General features: G+C 39.7%; 1 protein-coding gene across 4 annotated transcripts; it reads left to right on the top strand.

Moving 5' to 3' along the window:
* Positions 1-491: 491 nt before the first annotated feature.
* LOC136263256 (piezo-type mechanosensitive ion channel component 1-like) lies at positions 492-18,005 on the top strand. 4 transcript variants are annotated; one of them, XM_066057765.1, is made up of 28 exons: positions 492-634; positions 700-795; positions 1,241-1,354; positions 1,538-1,580; positions 1,637-2,311; positions 2,562-2,727; positions 2,781-2,846; positions 4,227-4,412; positions 4,594-4,860; positions 5,645-5,852; positions 6,228-6,436; positions 6,664-6,830; positions 7,735-8,446; positions 9,413-11,911; positions 11,968-12,046; positions 12,935-13,121; positions 14,026-14,173; positions 14,264-14,385; positions 14,447-14,560; positions 14,610-14,768; positions 14,867-15,014; positions 15,066-15,251; positions 15,311-15,406; positions 15,658-15,830; positions 16,247-16,378; positions 17,332-17,405; positions 17,454-17,637; positions 17,689-18,005. In XM_066057765.1, the coding sequence occupies exons 1-28, from the start codon at positions 550-552 to the stop codon at positions 17,939-17,941; spliced, it is 7,548 nt and encodes a 2,515-aa protein (XP_065913837.1). In that variant the 5' UTR covers positions 492-549; the 3' UTR covers positions 17,942-18,005. The 4 variants fall into 4 exon arrangements, with proteins under 4 accessions (XP_065913837.1, XP_065913838.1, XP_065913836.1 ...); XM_066057766.1 differs by having other exon boundaries at positions 4,212-4,412; positions 5,645-5,807; positions 6,234-6,436; XM_066057764.1 differs by having other exon boundaries at positions 4,212-4,412; positions 6,234-6,436.
* The last annotated feature ends 765 nt before the right edge of the window (positions 18,006-18,770 follow it).

The following is an 18,770-nucleotide window of genomic DNA, read 5'->3' as shown; positions in this document are numbered from 1 at the left end:
GCGGTTAATTGGCATACTTGTTTGTTAATAAAGATCTACAGCTGCTTTAAGAGTATACACCTGGTGATATTATGTACTAGCCCTATAAATTTACACTACACAAAATCACATTAATCACTGCATCAGTGCTGATAACACTATAGTTACAAATTTGTGGTGCAGTGTTAAGGCGGCTTATTTTAGGCCCTGAATATGGGTGTCCAGAGGTAATGCGGGTGGAGGACGGGAAACTAACCCCACTCTCATCGACCTTAGCATAAAAGCGTTTCAATACTGATTTGCTAACATGATTTCAGTCTGCTCATAGATAACTGCCTCGGTATACCGGGTGTCTGTATTCTGGCTGTTAGAAGATTGCATAAGCCGGTCCAGACTGACTCCGTCAGATTTCTTATCGAAGACTTTTTCGAAGTTTATGAACAGCCCCAGCACACAAACATTTACACGTTTTTGCCACGTGTACAATTACTAATTATCGATTGTGGGTTTGGATTATAATTTACAAGTTGAAGTGCAGTGGTTGCAGCAGTGGTGTACTTTTGTGATGAGATGACCAAGTCTGTATCACTCGTAGCTATTCTTAGCATTGACTCGGGGTTTAGGAAGGTTGTGCTACCGCTCGTTCTGCTATCAGGTAAGTGACTTGTGATTGCTTCGCTTGCAGTCCTTACCATCAAGTTATTTTTGATGTATTCGCAGCGTCACTGTTCCGTTACAATGTCGTCTCGCTACTCTACTTCACGTTCATGCTGGCCAGTGTGTTCTTGCCCAGCACGGCGAAGAGTAAGGACAGAAGTGAGTTTTGTTTTATATACGTGATATGGCGTAATTGTTTTGTGCGTGAGAAGCAATTCCTTATAAACTGATGACGTACATTGTGTTTAAGGTGACTGATTATTGAAAGTTTTTGTGGCTTTAGATTACTTTTAGGACAAGCTCTCAGTAATTGAATAACCACTGTGGTCCAACATTGGCCAATCACTTGTACGCAGTGTACACTATAGTACATGGCAACTGGTGTTGCCTGGGTAATGGTTGTCACTCATAAAACAATCAGTAATTGGTTTGTGTAACATGATACAACAGTGTTGTGTGTGTTGCACTGAATTTTGTTGATGTTAAGTGTCCCTTTAGTACATAAACTGACCTGAAGAATCAGGTCACCTTGACAATCATGCTCACATGTTTTATTGTAGAAGTCTTTTATGTTTTACTCTTTACTGTGTACTATTCCCTCCAGTTCCCAGTATAGTACTGACAGTATTCCTGGGCTTGATATCATTGTTCATGACACTGGCACAACCATTGTTCCAGATCAGTCTGGCCACTGGATATGATGATGACCTCAGTGATTGTGAGAATGTAGTGTTTGTGCTGTGCATTCGTGAGTGTGTGTGTGTTTGTGTGTACAACGAAATTAAGTTGTATATTGATGTAGAAATTAAAATTAAGTGGCTTTTAGAAGTATTCACTTGTTTTGTTACAAAGTTGATGTGTTTTTTTTCTTTCATTTCATTATTGTGTGCTATTGTGGCAGGCTCTCGTGAAGAAAAGATTTGGCGGCAGTGTGGATTTATAACGTTAGTGATTTTTGTAATGTCCTTGCTGTTAACTATCATTTCTTATTTTCTTGCAGATTTGACATTGAAGCGAATAATGTAATTCGTCACTACATTCCAGACATCGCAGTGTTTGTGCTCAGCTTGATCTCTGGACTTTTTTTGCTGGTGATTATAATAGTGGAGAAAAAAGCAAAGCAAAAGAAGGCAGAAGATAAGCTGTCCCTTCAACCTCATAGAAGTAGCATCCTTCGTGAAATCAGTCCTAGTCCTGAAGTAGACACAAGTGCTAACCTAATTTCATCTGCAGCTGTAGCCACTTCAGACCCAAATGTTTTACATCGGCTGGACTCGACAGAGTTGCCGCTTGCAGACGTTCTTTCACCAGATCCTGTCACAGAGTTTGGGACTAAAATCGAAAGACCACAATCAAAAAAACAGAAGCTAAAAGTGTTTGCTAAGCTACCAATCACATTTCTGCTGTCCATCTCATGGAGGTCGTTGTATATAGTATTCCTATGGTTTAGTGGAGTGTGTGTAGCATCTGTACTTAACTGTGTCTATTTCTTTTACTCTATTTACCTGGCCCTCTGCTGGGCCTTGCATCTTAACCAAATCAGAATATTTGTGATCACTCAAAAAGTCATTACTGTTCTAGTATCTCTCTACTCAGCTGTACATCTCATCCTTCTGTACTTGTACCAACTTCAGTCAGCTCAGGAGCTTGTGCCCCGGTCTAGTTTGACTACAAGGTGTGTGTTTGTATGTGTGTTTGTCCCTGAATTGTGACAATGCTGTACATAATTTTGTGCTGCTGTACCTGTTGTCTGAGCCATGTGTTTACCCCTTGAGTATTTGTGTGTACTCTTGTATTTTAGTGTATGTATGTATGTACCTGTATGTGTCACTGTCTGTATCTTTCGTCTTGTAATGTTGCTGCAGGTGTTAGTCATTCCGTTGTTAAATTTTCGAACAAATGTGTGGCTAATTATCTTGTAATAGGATTTTTGGATTCACTGGGATTGTGAAGACTGACTGTAATCAGACAGAAGAGCTCCTCACCCATGACAACTTGGAGTGGCCGATATACGTCAATCCGGTATCCGTGTTGATCTTGTTTTGGCTGTCTGCAACGGAAGTGAGCCAGCAGCTATATCATGAGGTCAAGGTGGGTGTGAAAGTGGAATGTTTGATGTTATCTTATTTTGGTATTGTTTATAGTCTAAGCGAACTCGTCACAGCAAAAACAAGACACTGGACCGTCAAGAAAAGGACAAGGTCTCACAAGTAAGTATTTCACGCAACATTACACTGCATAACAGTCTATAGTGAACTATAGCAGCCACCTCGCTACATTAGCTAGGTCCCAATGTCAAGCAGGTTCCAAGGTGTGCTTCATGACCTCATTATTACTAAGACCACCTCATTATAGTGATCATGTCAAGTAGGTCCCAAACATAGCTAAGGTGTACTTCATGACCTCATTAATAAGGCCACCTCATTATAGAGACCATGTCAAGTAGGTCCCAAACATAGCTAAGGTGTACTTCATGACCTCATTAATAAGACCACCTCATTATAGTGACCATCAATTAAGCAGGTCCCAAACTTTACTTGTTAGTATTATCAAGAGTTAATAATATAGAGATGAGAGTGTCTAACGCCGTATAGTCCTGTAACAGATGATTGCGCAGAAGTTAAACGGCTTCTTTGCATTTAACCATAAAGGCTATCCCAGACACAAGGGCGTGCGTTCAACTCGATGTTCAAGTTCACCACGAAGAGCATCGCTCTGTTGCGTGAAGAAGTGTGGCTGTTAACCTCGAAGATAACTCTGGGGGAGAGCGTCTGAGAAACCAATAAACACTGAACCAAAGGCGGAGTATCGCTTCGAATTTTCACTGCGTCGCCATGTTACCCTACCTTTGAGCATTCTTCAATTGAAGGAGCTCTGTTCCCTGTACATACAGCTCAGTCTTTAGTTCAGTCTTCGAATATTCTCGAGGATTCATCACGGTGCGGCTAAACTAATTGCGGTAAGGAAGCGAACAAATACTAGAAGCCTGTTCGTTACACGGAAAGGAAGCCATTTAACTTCTGCGCAATCATCTATTACAGGCCTATACAGCGTTAGACACTCTCCTCTCTTATTATTAACTCTTGGTATTATGCATACCAGTGCTTTTATGTCTCCCATATATTGACATGGCACAGTTCCTCTAACAGTTTCATACAGTTTACTATTGTGTTACTGTAAGAGGTAACCATGGCAATGCTGTGCCAATAGTAACCATTGGGAGTTCCTGATATCATTGTACCACTTATTACATACAATGTTAAACTGCACCTCCCAGACATCACATGTACTTGTAATAATGTAAGTTCTTTTCTTTCAATGGGCTGCCCCACATTTTTATCGTCATATTTTCACAAGCCACTGTAATCCTTACCTGCCTGGACATTTAAAACAGTGTCTTGATAGAAAAAAATATTGTCATAGAAATGGTTATCAATACAGAATCTTAGCCATGAATATACACCATACACATTGCACATGGATTAGGTCATTGTCTATTTGAAAGTCTCTGTGTAACCCGGCTGATGTAGTTACTTCCCCTGTACATCTGGTGTATTGCACACATATTATTTTAGCCAATGGAACTTCAGGGAGTTGTGTCTGCTGATGAAAGGGATGGTGATGAGGTGGTTATTGAGGAAACAAAAAAGAAACAACGCATTGTCTGGACGGTCGATGACTCACAGAAGATTATCGAGTCAATTTACGCTGGACTAAAGTGGTTGGCAAGATCCTTCATGGAGGTGAACTTCGTCTTCACCCTAGTGGCCATGATGGTGAGCATTATATGGAAGAGGTTGAGGTAGTGGTTAGGATGTGTACATTTTGTTACTGTTACAAAGTGGCAGAAGCTCTGTGTATATAAATCTAGTTGTCTTTCATTCATGTGGTCCTTTTGGAAGAGGTTCCTTTTGGTATATACTTTGGTGCATTTCAAACTGCTTGTACATTTTCTAGGTTTGGTCAGTTGTGTTCCCATCCTGGACGTCATTCGTTCTTCTCATGTGGGCTTGTATAGTTTGGGTCTTTCCGAAGTTCAACGCTAAGGACATAGTGTACTACAGTACTCCATTGTTAGTGTTCTATGCCATCATCTTGTTGATCATACAATACCTCTACAACTTGGACCTGACTGAAGATGAACTAGAGAGTAATGTCTACGCTGGTCTGACCAGGTATTCACCACCTCCTGATGGAGCAAATGTGTTGGCCATTGTCATAAAGGTACCGTCTCTTACATGTTAGTATATAGTCAAGCACATCAACTTGTACTATCTTGTGTGGCCCAGACCCTTTCAACACAGTGCTTATCAATTGAAGATTATTAGGTTGAGTGTGGGGCTTATAATAACCTCCAATTAATGAGCACTTGTGTGGAAAGGTCTGGGCCATGCAAAACTGTGATATTTGCAACAAGAAGGCAATTTTCAGCTGTTGTTTGTACACAACACACATGTGTATGTTTTATGAGTTACTCAATACGAAAATATTTTTACAGCCAAAAAGGTGAATTGCAGCATTGTACAAGATTATGGGTACACTTATCTCACTCAGTATAGTTTTTGTTACTGTCCAATGAGTTTGTATGAATGACGACATAACAAAATATGGGCACCTTTTTTTTTTTGATGTTTAAATTTTTGTAGGCCTGTTTGTACTATCCCGATTTGCTGATTTTGTGTAGCAGGTATAACAAAATGAAGGCTCATTGCCCCTTGGAATGATATGTAGTTCAAAATGTAATGGTGTACTAGAAACTTTTTATATTGATACAGCCTAACTTCACTACTGAAGTTTCATATGTATGTGAATGGGCAATGCAGTTACTCTATTAGAGTGATTAAGACTTTCAATATAGTGATACCGTGATTTTACACAAATCCTAGTTGTCCAAATAGCTGATGTACTTTGAGCAGTTAACTTATTGTTTGATCACCAACTTCCTATGGTTACTCTATATAATTGTAGCAACTTCATTTGTTTATTTTTTTTCTCTTTTTGGTTTTAGTCACTTTGTACAGGAGTGTTCATGTGCTCATTGTTCGAGTTCGTCTTGCTTCACAAGAGCCAATGGTATGCCTTCCTACAGCGTCACTGCAAGTCTAATGATGACATTACCTTGGAGAAGGGACTGACCAGGCCTCTGGAAGATGGGACTTCTCCTAAGTCTGGTCAGTTTCAAATGTCAGAGATGGCGGCAGCAAGTGCCCCAATAGGTGCATAAAACTGTACCAGACATAGCTGTAGTTGACTGTTCTATTAGAGTTGTGTGTGTGTATGTGTGTGTTAGGGACAGAGCTACAGTAGACTTCCAGGGCAAACTCTTATTTTAAAAAAAACAACAACAAACAGCTAGGGTTTTAAAACCTGATTATTTGTTGTCTAAAATTCATGAACCGTATCTTGTGTTTCAAGATTATTTGCTGTCCGTATGTTACTATAGGAATACCTACCTAGTTTAAAAAAAAATTTCTCACAAAGGCAACAATAGCATAAAGTCATAAAATTGCTCTTAAAAACAACCCACATATTACTGTACCATCTTATGTTAATCAATTAGAATAACTAACTTCACAATAATTGTTATTCTGTTTCAGACCAGCCGGATACTCAGGAGAGCAGCATCTTAACTAGGGCATTTCGTAATGTTGCCATGCCAAGCGATCCATATAAGTACCTGAAGCAGTACTGGATCATGGTGACAGTTGGTGCCTTCTTGTTAGTGATCTTGGTGGGGGAAGTAACTCTGTTTAAAGTTGTCTTCATGATCTTCTTCCTGCTGTTTATATTTGCCTATGAGGTCAGTGTTATATTTCTGTATTCAAGATACAGTGAGACTTGGGTCATTGTGCTCAATTACCCAACTTGGGATTTATTTATTCCCAAATATGTACAAGTGATCTGTCCAGTGTAGTTACCTGACAATTTTGCTTCAGATTTTCAATAAGATGGCTGGTTGTATGATTAGCTACTGAAAGTTTACTTTTGTTAATTTTCATGTGTTTACTTATTCTGTTGTTATTACAGTTCTTCCCCCACAATTGGTACAAGATTATGGAGCCATTATGGACCATCCTTGTCTTCTATGCCTTCCTTGAGTTGACTGCCATCTATACCTATCAGTTCAGCTATGTAAGAGATGTCTGGATTGATGCTCTTAACTCGTCTCACAGTGATCTTTCTGTTGGTGAAATGTACGTTATTACTGTATGTGAGCCCAGTAGCCTGGCATGTTTTATTCTAAGGACCCTTGTGGGAGGGAGGGGAGACCTGGTTGTTCATTATAGAATTAATAAACATTCATTGGATCAATGATAGAAGGAATTATACATGACATAAATGTAGGGACATGCATAATAAGTTAGATTCATTTAAGTTGCTTGGGTTAGGGATGTGCCATTCAACCACCATAATAGGATAACCTTTGTTAAATCAGTTGTATGACCACAGCTTCAGCCGGCTGTGTGTATGTGTGTCTGGTTTTCAGATTTTTTTTTTTTTGAAAAGTGTGTGTATTTGTTTTTATGTCTGTCCTGTATTTGTGCGGTAAAGTAACTCATTTGTTAAAAGCAGTCAATGTGAACTTTCTATATACCCTGTAGTAAACTTACAGGCAGGTGTTCAGCTGTACTATATGGCGTATACTGTACCAGTTTGAGTACGATGTAAACTGGTTTCTGAATATGGTGTGAACAGTATTCTTATTAGGCTGTATGGATGACACAACAAAACAAACAAACTAAACAACAACAACAACGTGGGCCTTGTAAATTACTAGAAATCAGGTATCCCTTTGAGGGCATGCCCCTCTTGAATGAGAATGGAAATGGATTACGTTGTCAAGGTAGTTGTCATAAGAAAACACCAGACAAACTATAAAACTTTATTATGAAGGTTTGATGTGGTTTGTTTGAGTAACACTAGTACTTCTTGGCAATTAATTGTGGTAATTAGTGAATCATGAAATAGATGGAACAATGAAATACCCAAAACAAATTGACTAAATTGAATATCATCACCATATAGTAGCTTTAAATATTAACTTAATTGCTACTTTTTGTGGTTATTTGTTATTGACACATGTCATGTTATCTATAGCCTTGAGAGTATTGGACTGTTTGAGGTATCCATAGACACCATATCACTGGACAGTATTAAAGACTTGTTTGTCACCATCGTTCCTTCAGCAGTGTTTGTGGCAGTGATGGCATTACAGCTGAAATACTTCAGTCCTCATGTCGGTACTGAGGAGCGAATGAGAGCACAACTTCGTCGATCAGAAGCTGCCCTACGACCTAGACCACTTAGTATTCTGCAGATGGTGGATCAGCCTCAGGATCAAGCTGCCAGTGATCGTACAGGATATCAGCCGCCACCACCACTTGACGTAATCAAGGAAGAACCAGAAGCACAAGAAGGAGAAGATATTGACACTGGTCAACAAGACAATACTGACAAACCAAACATTTCAGTTGAGGAAGAAAGACACAAGCACATTCAAGAAGTGATAGAGAAATACTGGAATTTAGCCAAAAGAGTGGTTAGCGTCATTATTGAAATATTCTGGCGACTGCTGGAGATCTATTTGCCCAAGGCCATGATATTTGTGTTATTTGCTGTAATTGTTGATGAGATTAGTGCCACACATTTTCTTGTGCTGGCTATCTTGGTTGTTGCCATACCGATAGAAATAAACTCAGTGATGTACATTATATTGACCGTACTCATCAGTAACCTTGTTCTGTTAAAGATGCTCTATCAAGTAGCATTAGTGGATCAAGATTCCTTCAAATTTTCTGATTCCTGTCCGGTAAGTATGTGACTTAACCTAGTCAATATAATACTAGAGGCTTTTACCAATGTAAAAAGATTCCTGAAGGTTTTATGTTGGCAGATCACCAGCTTCACTAAGCCCGTAGTTACAATGTGTAACCTAACAAGTAAAAGGAATTTTAAGTTCGATTGGGCATCATTTGCCATAAAACTTCCTTGTATATGACTGGTGAACTCATGTATACCACATCAGTAGAAAGAATGGCACCAGACTGCCTGAATGTGTGCCCTAACTATCAATTACCAAAAAAGTGAAGTGATCATTGTAAGCTATGGTCACCATGTTACACTATGAGGCGTGCCACTGCAATCAATCCCACCACTACAAAAATACAGACAAATTTCCGTTACAAAACTATGGAAGCCATTATGCATGCTACCAGGAATTGACACCTTGCACTGTCAGCGAGAAGAAATGGAACACGGAGGAAGACAAAGCTAATGCCATGATGTATACATTCTACATTGTGTGGTATGCCAAAAGGCAGCTGTCAAGCTGAATCATGTCTAACAGTGAAAAGTTAAGCCCGTAGCCTTAGCTGTTATTGAGTTACGTTTGTCTGATTGCATTATGTAGGCTGTTAGTACAAAATATATACATAAGGTAATGCTCAAAGTCATCTCACGAGAGCTTGGCACCCGTTTTGTTCACAAGCATTCATCCTGATTCATTTGGGATGAATGCTCTGAAGCGAAACGGATGTCACGCCCTTTAATTAATAAGTTTTTTAATCACTTGCACTCTCGCGAAACATGTTGCATTTAAAAGGTACCGTATATTAAATTCCATACCAACTTGTTGGAAGCATTTTGGCTGCTCTGAAGATACTTTTGGGTCTAACCAATGCCATGAAGGTATTATTAGGCTAATTGCTGGTCAGTTTTTTTTGTGAGAAAGTGCAAACCACTAATATACAATATTACATGTATTTTTTTTCTCCAGAACAACATTGTGAATATCAGTAAACCAAGAGGCAAGATTTACGCTTACAACTATGAACGCAATGACCCCGGGTGGCTTGGTTTTCAGAAAGTTGAGTGTCAGCACTGTACAGGTTTCAGTGACTACATCAAATATGACATCATTGTGTTACTGCTCTTAGCATTATATTACACTGTTGCTAGGAGACAGAGAAGATGTTTAGGAGACATTGAAATTCCTGTGGAAGACAAGAGTGCGTTGTTTTGGGGTATAACTTCTGAAGAGGCTGACAGATCTGTGATTAAGGGTATTGGATACTTGATAAATCACGTGTTTGACTTTTACGGATTGGAAATTTGCTTTTGCATGATGGCCATAGCAGTAGCTGTCAGGACTGACATATTTGGAGTGTTGTATGCCATAGCTCTTGGTATGTTTCTACTGACACCACACTCCAAGTTACACGTAGTATGGGCACCGTATGTGATCATACATGGTTGTCTACTACTGCTACAGTATGCCATGTTGGTAAATGTTCCATATGGGGCCTGTATTGATGACCAGTTTGGTAAAAAGACATTACCTTGGAATGATATAGAACCAGTGGGACTTAAGAGATGGTTATGGCTACCCATTGCTAATAATGAATACTTTATACTAAACAAGAACTGGCTGTGGGCTGATCTGTTAATATATGTTGCGGTCAGTGCCCAACTGCGTAACTTCAAGAAGAAAACTGAAGTGGAAGAAGTTGACGCTCCACCTGGATTCCTCACTAACTTTGTTGCTTTTGCTACATCAAAGGAGTTTGCTGATCATGTGAAGAGAATTATGTACAAGCATTTCTTTTGGGTGACCTTATTTGTTGTATTTGTAGCTGGTACCAGTCAAGTTAGCCTGTTAGGCCTGTTGTACCTGTCTGTCTCGTTTGTGTTGTTATGGCATGGACAGGAGATGTTACGTTACACCAGAGCCAAGTTGAAAAGGTGGTGGTCTTTCCTGTTGACCGTCGTCTGGTTTGTGATATTAGTCAAGATATCACTACAACTCTACACTTGTGTGTACTTTGAGGATGACATAGATAATGATTGTATTGTAGTGAGGTTGTTTAATGCTCAGTGTGAGGCAAAGTCATACTACGATCCTCCACCTGTGTTTAACAACTCTGCAAATGAACCTGTGTGTAGTGGACTTCCTAGTCATATTGGGATCTGGCTGGACACGTTTGCCTTTGTCATTGTCACTGTACAAATTGTGATCTTCTCAACACATCGATTTGAGAGTATAAGAGGTTATCTCTTAGCTAAAGAAAGATTGAAAGAGGCTGAGCATGCGACCGACGATTTGTTGGAGAAAATCAACGAAGAACTTGAGAAGACAAGGATAAAGGAAAAGATTATCAAGGAAAACATCAAGACAAGGTTACTAGAAGTGCGAACCAAGTACAACACCACAGTAGTGGAGCACTACCTCAGAGCAGGGGTACAACTACCTGATCACATTGAGTTCAATGATGAAGACCCTATTGAATTACATACTCAGTATAGTATGGCAGCACAGGATCAACCGATTACTGGACGTGACAAGGCTTCTCCGTTAGGTAACACAGATAAACACAAAGATATAGATGCTCACAGTAATGTGGACAGACATGAAGATACCAGCGAATATACTGATGTCGTAAGATCTAAACTCAGCAGTCCAGCAGGAGACTCTGAGAGTGCCAAAGATGAAGCAAAGAAATCACCATTTCAAGGCATTTGGAAACTGGTTGGAAATGGCCTCTCCTTTATCGATAGTGGTTTAGTGTTGGTGATAAACTGGCTGAGAAACAGAAGTTTGTACTATCGTTATTTGTCAAAGAAGAGAAATGACAGAAGGAAACAAGCAGAAGGACTAACACCTAGTCCTGATGTTCGTCAACCTCAGCAAGAAGTAACAACAGCACCAGTTACAACAGCAGAGATTACTCTTGAAGCTGCTAAAGAGCCGAGTATCAACTCTTGTGATGGTACTACCTCAGCAGACAAGGAAAGCGGCCCTAGTCTTATTGATGATGATGAGATTATAATAGAGGAGGATGGAGCATTTCGTAGTCGTGAAGATGTTGCTAAAGTCTGGAGAAGAGTTGTCAATCGTCCTTTACAATTTTTAATAGCCTTGTATTACGCTGCAGTGGCTAATACTGAATATATCTGCTACTTCTTCATTGTAATGAATGTAATAGTTAACGGTAGTGTGTTATCACTGATCTATGCTGCCTTGATGTTCCTGTGGGGATTACTGTCTATCCCATGGCCAACCAGGCGATTCTGGCTTGTTCTGATGTTCTACACAATGTTTGTAATACTAGTGAAGTATTCATTCCAGTTTGCTGCCATTGATTGGCCTATTAATGAGAACAGTGGCCTCTACTGGCCCCATATACTTGGGGTGGAGAAAAGGAATGGATTTCTTGGTAATGTGGTGTGGGACTTACTGTTATTGATCTCTCTCTTCTTTCATCGGAGTTTGTTGATTGTAAGAACTTGTTTATCTTGTTATTCCTGTTTGTTACTACTTGTATAACTTGTTAGGATACTGGGCGCTGGAAAGTTGCTAGTGAAGGCTACCTTGATATCCTTCCTTTTACTGGAGCCGATGGGACTAGTGCTAGTGAGTGTGCCTCTGTAATGACCATCATAGTTAATGTGTACTCGTGTAGTTGGGTGTGTGTGCGTGGGTGTGTGTGTATGTGTATTCATGCGTGTGTTCGTGCGTGCATGCGTGTACAGTATGTATAGATTGAACATTTTGGTAGTTTGGTCAATACATACCACACAACACAACAAGATCATACAACATGACCACACAACACTGTCAGACTGACGTGACAACACAATATGATGACACACTACATGACGACAAAGCATGATATATGACCACACAACAACATGACATGACACATAAGAGGACAGACGCTGCTTGACATGACACATAAGACGACAGATACTTGACATGACCACACAACAACATGACATGACACATAAGACAACAGACACTTGACATGACCACACAACAACATGACATGACACATAAGGCGACAGACACTTGACATGACTACACAACATGACATGATGCATAAGACGACAGACACTTGACATGACCACACAACAACATGACATGACACATAAGACGACAGATACTTGACATGACCACACAACATGACATGACACATAAGACAACAGATACTTGACATGACCACACAACATGACATGACACATGACGACAGATACTTGACATGACGTGACACATAAGACGACAGACACTTGACATGATTGCCCAACAAAACATGACATGACTGCAAGCGATATGACAAATAATACCTTGACAAGACCACAAAGTAGTGCATGACCACACAACCTGACATCAGGATATGGCCATACAACAAAACCTTATGACGTGACCATACAACACGACATGGCCATACAACAAGCACATAACATGACAGAGCACAACTACAGGACATGTACAAACGCATTACAATGTTAACTTACCATTTAGTCCGATTAATATTGAGACCAAGGCATCAGATATTAGCTTCATTATCAGACAATAATACCGAGGAGGATAAAAAGGAAACAGATGACAAGAGCACTAGTATGCAGCTGAGTTCAGAGAACGAGGTATCAAAGTCAGGTAGTGAAATTGGAGTGGAAGATGAGGAGCCTGGTGTATTATCCTATGTCATGTAAGCAACACACTGTATACAACAACTTTAAGGTGGCGCTGAACCGATTAAGTCCAGCCGCACAAAACAATTTGTTTCAACCCACACGTTTAATGAGCTATTTTAGGGTGGCCAACTTAATCTACGCCTAAAAAGCTGTTGTAATAGCCTGTGATGCTTTAGTTTAGCATACAAAGTTTCTTGAAATAACACGCCTTCATTTTTTGCCTATAAAATTCTTAAATTTTAACCCGATTCTTAAGAAACTTGGCCAGTGAACAACCTAGTGCTAAGCCACTTCGGTTCCAACCATTTCTCACCTTGTAGAACAATTCTACGTTTTCCTTTTCACTGATAACAACATGAAAATGCACACCTGTGGGCTACAACATTGGCTAACAACTCCATCAAACCAGAATAGCAAAAATTTGAAGGGTACTATTGTAGAGTATCGCTTATCAAATTCCTATACCAAATTTTGATGGTATGTGGTGTATAATTTTGAAGTTATTTAGCGAGAAAGGAGAGGGTGTGGCTAGTCAGGGCGCGGTCTGTATAACAGTAATCATGTGATGGCAGCTGGTGCTGTTCACCAGTGAATTAACCAGAGTTGTGATAGTTTTAAAGTGTGAATAACATTAGTTGCATCAACTAAGCAGTCTGACAGAGCTTGTTCTGTTAGTCCACTGAGACGCTTCACTGTGGTCCATGGATTTCCGCATTTGTTCGTGCATGACCACAAACATGCTGTACAATTAACTTTGTGCGGCTGCCCTTAATCAGTTCAGCGCCACGTTAAACAGGCTGTAGGACCAGATGTCCTACAGACCTTCAGCACTTGTGCTGTAAAGCCTTAATAAATAAATAAAATTAAAAGTAACAACAACATGATGTCATAATAATGACATCAGTATTGTTATTATAGGAATGTGGTGAAGGTTAATGTGAAGCTCTTCTATCGTCAAATTATCAGTCAGGACATCAGTTTGGGAGCTCATGACTACTATACTGCCTCCTTCTTGATGGACTCCATTGCTTTTATCATCATTGCAGTGGGCTTCTCGTCCTTTGGGGTATGTTTGTATTCGCGCATGTACAATGTATGCATTAACATGATCTTGTTCTGTGTTATGTGTGTGAGTTATCGAACACTTTATTGATAGCTGGGTAGCAATGAAGGTGCTAATGGAGTTACTACAGTAGCCAGTTATATTCAGGACAATAACATTCCCATTCCTTTTGTGGCCATGTTGTTTTCCCATTTCATGGCAATGGTGATTGACAGGTTAGTGTTATATAACTGGTGATAAGGCCAGGTGTATTATGTCATTGTGGGTTTTGTGTAGGGCTATATACCTCAGAAAATCTGTACTAGCGAAGTTGATATTCTTTTTATTTCAACTTGTGGCATGGCATCTCTGGCTGTTCTTCATCCTGCCCTTGCCTACTGTCACAGCGAGGTGAGTATGTTGTCAGCAACAATTGCTTGTTTTATGTGTAGTGTATTAGGACATTTACGGACAACTCGTTTGCTCAAGCACTCTACTTTTTCAAGTGCCAGTACTTCATCTTGTCAGCTCAGCAGTGTGTGTCTGGTTTCCCCAAGAGAGTACTTGGCTACTTCATCAGTAAACGTTATAATTTGGTTGCTAGTTTAACTTTTCAAGGGTATGTAATGTATGTAATGTCACGTGTAGTGTATGTTGTGTGTGTTTATCTCTGTGTGTGATCCACAACTGTGTTCATGTCGTAATTCACGTCCACAGCTACAGAGCCATTCCAATATTGCCAGACCTGAAGGAAGTTATGGATTGGATGTTCACAGGGACTTCATTAAAACTCTTCCACTGGCTAAAGGTACAGGAGATATGGGCTCAATTGTACATCATCAAGAACCTACGTAAAAGAGAAAAGGTCAATCTAGTCATTAAGTCCCATTCCACTAATGGTATTTGATGTACACAGAATGATCCTCGTGTCCTGGGACAACCAGAAGGATTTGTTATTAAGCTGCTCCTTGGGGGAGGGCTGCTTGCCCTGCTCATCCTGTTGATCTGGGGACCACTGCTTGTGATAGCACTCGTCAACACAACTAATGTCAGTAACCCGCCGGTAGAGGTGTCCATCCAGCTAAGTCTCGGCTCTTTTGAGGTAACAAGAGTTGTTGTTTGTTATGAGCTGTATACTCATCTCTGCGTCGTGTGGTGTAGCCAATATTGTCAGTGAGCGCTGGACAGGACTCTATTCGACCAATCTCTAATTCAGAATATGATGAAATCAGCAATGGATTTAGTAGTGCAAACAGAGTGAGTATCTGTGTTAGCACTGATTGCTGTAATGTGTATATGCAGTGAAATACCCTTGTAATAAGGTCACCTTAGAAGTCAAATAGTTCCCCAACATATCTTTTTGACCTCATTAATAAGACCATGTCATTATATTGAGGCCAGCCTCAAAGGTGGTCCTATTAATCTCACTAGAAGTTGTGTCCTTGTTTTTGTGATGTTAGTCAAGAAAGTTCCAATAATATTAGAATGTCTTACATTAATTAACATAGCAACGGGCAATATTCCGGGACAGCTTTAGACAAGGAGATTTCACAACGGTCACATTTCAAGGCAACTCAACAGCACTCTGGGATATCAGTCCACCCTCCAGAGATGTGTTAGCCAGAACACTAAACACATCCAACAATTCCATACCTATGACCTTCCAGTGGAGAGTATCAAGGTAGCACTATCCTTGTGTTTGTATCTGTATGTTTTACACAGTACAGTAGTACTGTATAGTAGAGATCAGGAACATTTGCACTTTCTAACAAAAATTTTAGAACCAGCCTCAGGTAAAGCTGGGTGATATACCAGTACCTATCATAGGAGAAAGTTTTATTGATACCATTACCATAGGTGTAGTGAACTTAAAATTCTTAATTTGTGAATTAATGGCTGATTATATCTACCACACAGTCCATTAAGGACGTGTTAAAAATAGGATGCGTTAACTACAATACAGAGGTCAGAAACTGTAATGGGACACTATCAAAAGCTCATAACTGGACACTGTGTCAACAACTGCTCTTATAGTGATATAATTGTAGCATTCCTTTTAGGGTCTGGCTAATAACTACTTATTGTGTTTGCCTCTAGGGAGCCAGAGACTGGTTTGGCATCAGAGCAGGTAACAGGTGATCTGGTGCAGAAATTGATGTTGTCTGATGCTGAGGGACGAAGGATACGAGAACAATTTAGTGCTATACTTGCAGGGAGCACTGGATCAGTGTAAGCAAGAATTAATAGTCTGCCTCTCCCATATTAACTCTTGTTATAAGTTACAAGGTGAATGGTACTGCTTTTTAGCAGGACACATTTTTTCATTACTGATTGAAAATTTGGCAATAGTTGTCCCAGTCATCAGTATGGTTGACAACATCATGCTGCGATGATTTCCAAATGTACTCCATCGTGCTGTTTTATATATGTGACCCGCTGAGCAAAAACCTGTCTTGTTTGCATTTTTCTCAAACTTTATTTTGTGAGTATAGAGGGAGAAACCTGGGCTGTTAATAACCAATGGGCTGTTAAAGTTTCAGCCTTATCTAGTAAATGCTTTTGGAGTTATAGCGATAGAAACCAAGAAGAGCAAAACAGTCGATTTGTACAATGCCTATATGGGGAAAAAACTACAGGTGCTTGTTTAATTGATCATACATAGGTCTCGAGTGCAACAGGTTACAGAGTTGGGACTTGTGTCATTCTATTCACTATGAACTGGGACATTCATCATGGTGTAGTTTTTGGCCTAATTACACCCATGCCATTAAGCAAAAAGGCTGTTCAAGCTGAGAAACAGCAATGATAAAGGCATGTTTTGCTGCAATGTAAACAAACATGCATAATTCATGTTTGCAAAGCAAAACTAAGATATTCTTACTCTCCATGAAGTGATGAATCCAGTAGTGTATTGGAGACTTCGATTCGTGTATTCCTTCATGGTTTACCATTGAAATGTGCATAACTCATATTTTTACTCAATGTAAAAGCAGAATTATGCAAACCAGCCAGGTTTTCGTTCAGTGGGTCACGTATATCATTATGAGATAGGAGAGCAGAGAGAGGATTATTGTTCTAGACATCTATCTAATACCTCCTTGTACTGCTAGTTTCGTGGTGTCCACCCATTGTGAAGTAAAGGCTTGAGTACCAGTTACCTCAATATTTTCATTATACCACAGGAACCTGCCTGAGTTATACCCCAGATACATCTATGCTCCAGCCAATGGACCTTCTGAAGATTTGGATATACTCAGTAAGTAGCTATCCCATTGAGACTACAGGTTTGTATGAGTGTGTTTAGATGGGGGTAGACTGACAGTGTCGACCAGCTTACAGAGTAGGACCATCATGGATAATGATGTTAGCATCACTCAGGAGTGGTGGACATTGTCCTCTGAAGTGGGTTCAAATTCCTCTGACGTAGTGATGATATTTTATAGTGAAAGAGTTAGCCAGCCGATCTTCAGCTTCATAGCAGGCTTGGGGTGAGTGAGCTATATTACTAAGCCATCTTTTATCGTGATTTCTTTTAATAGAATTATTGGACTCTACTTATCTGTAGTACTGGTTATTGGTAGAGCCTTACGTTCTTATGTTGCTGGACTTCCCAGTAGGATCACTTTTAACGAGATCCCTAATCCAGACAGCTTATTGGAACTCTGTGATGACATTTTCTATGTTAGGGAAGATGGAAACCTTCAAGAAGAAGAGATATTAGTTGGTAGACTGTTCTTTATTTTCAGATCGCCAACTAGACTAATACAGCAAACGAAATGGAAGAGAGACTAGAACACTGTATATTGTAACTTAGCAAAGAGATTTATACTATAAGCTAAATGAAATGTCAAAATGATTGGTTTGCATAAAGGGGTACTTGAGTGTCGGGACAAATTTCCTGACAAACTTGCAGTTAGTCAGAACATGTAGGTAGCTGGGTACACCATATAGACAAAAATACACTGGCACTTTGCCTGTTGTGGTGCCAAGTAGCCTAGTTTGTCTTAGCCATGTAGAAAACTGTATTTGTGGTCCCTCCCTTGATTTACAAGAAAGTAGCATTTCCTAGCAACCAACTGGTACTAGAATAAACAACTGAGACAGTATACTTCCTACCAAATCCAATTATGATAAAAAGGGCAATTTGTCTATATTGTCCGACCATTATCATAAGCTCTGGCAAAAGTAACAAGTTTTACTTCTTGCCACTACAGCAGTGAATCTAGAATTTTTCAAAGGAGGGTTCAGGTTTTTTTTGCAAAAGGGATAAATTGGATTTGCAAGTGGAAGTCAGTAGAACTCCACAAGTTCATGTGTTTGCATAAATTGGCTACACGGCATTTTAACTGCTAAGGTAAACATTTTGTGTGTGATGTCTGAAACAGAGTGAGGGAACTAGTGACTTCTGTGACTGATTATATAGGCAGAACTGTATCAAGTGTGGTAAGGTTGATAATGATTGCTATATATACCCAGGCTGGTACTATGGCAAGACTGGATGAGCTCTTAGTCACAGAATCAGACTAATTGAACTTTTATCTAATGCGTACGAGCATCCAAAACAATTCACTAGCTACAGTATTGAATGTTTTGTAGTTTTGATTTAGCTTTTTGTACTTCT

This window comes from Dysidea avara, chromosome 8, assembly GCF_963678975.1.
Source record: "Dysidea avara chromosome 8, odDysAvar1.4, whole genome shotgun sequence".
Taxonomy (NCBI): Eukaryota; Metazoa; Porifera; class Demospongiae; order Dictyoceratida; family Dysideidae; genus Dysidea; species Dysidea avara.
This window is presented reverse-complemented; position numbering and strand designations above follow the sequence as displayed.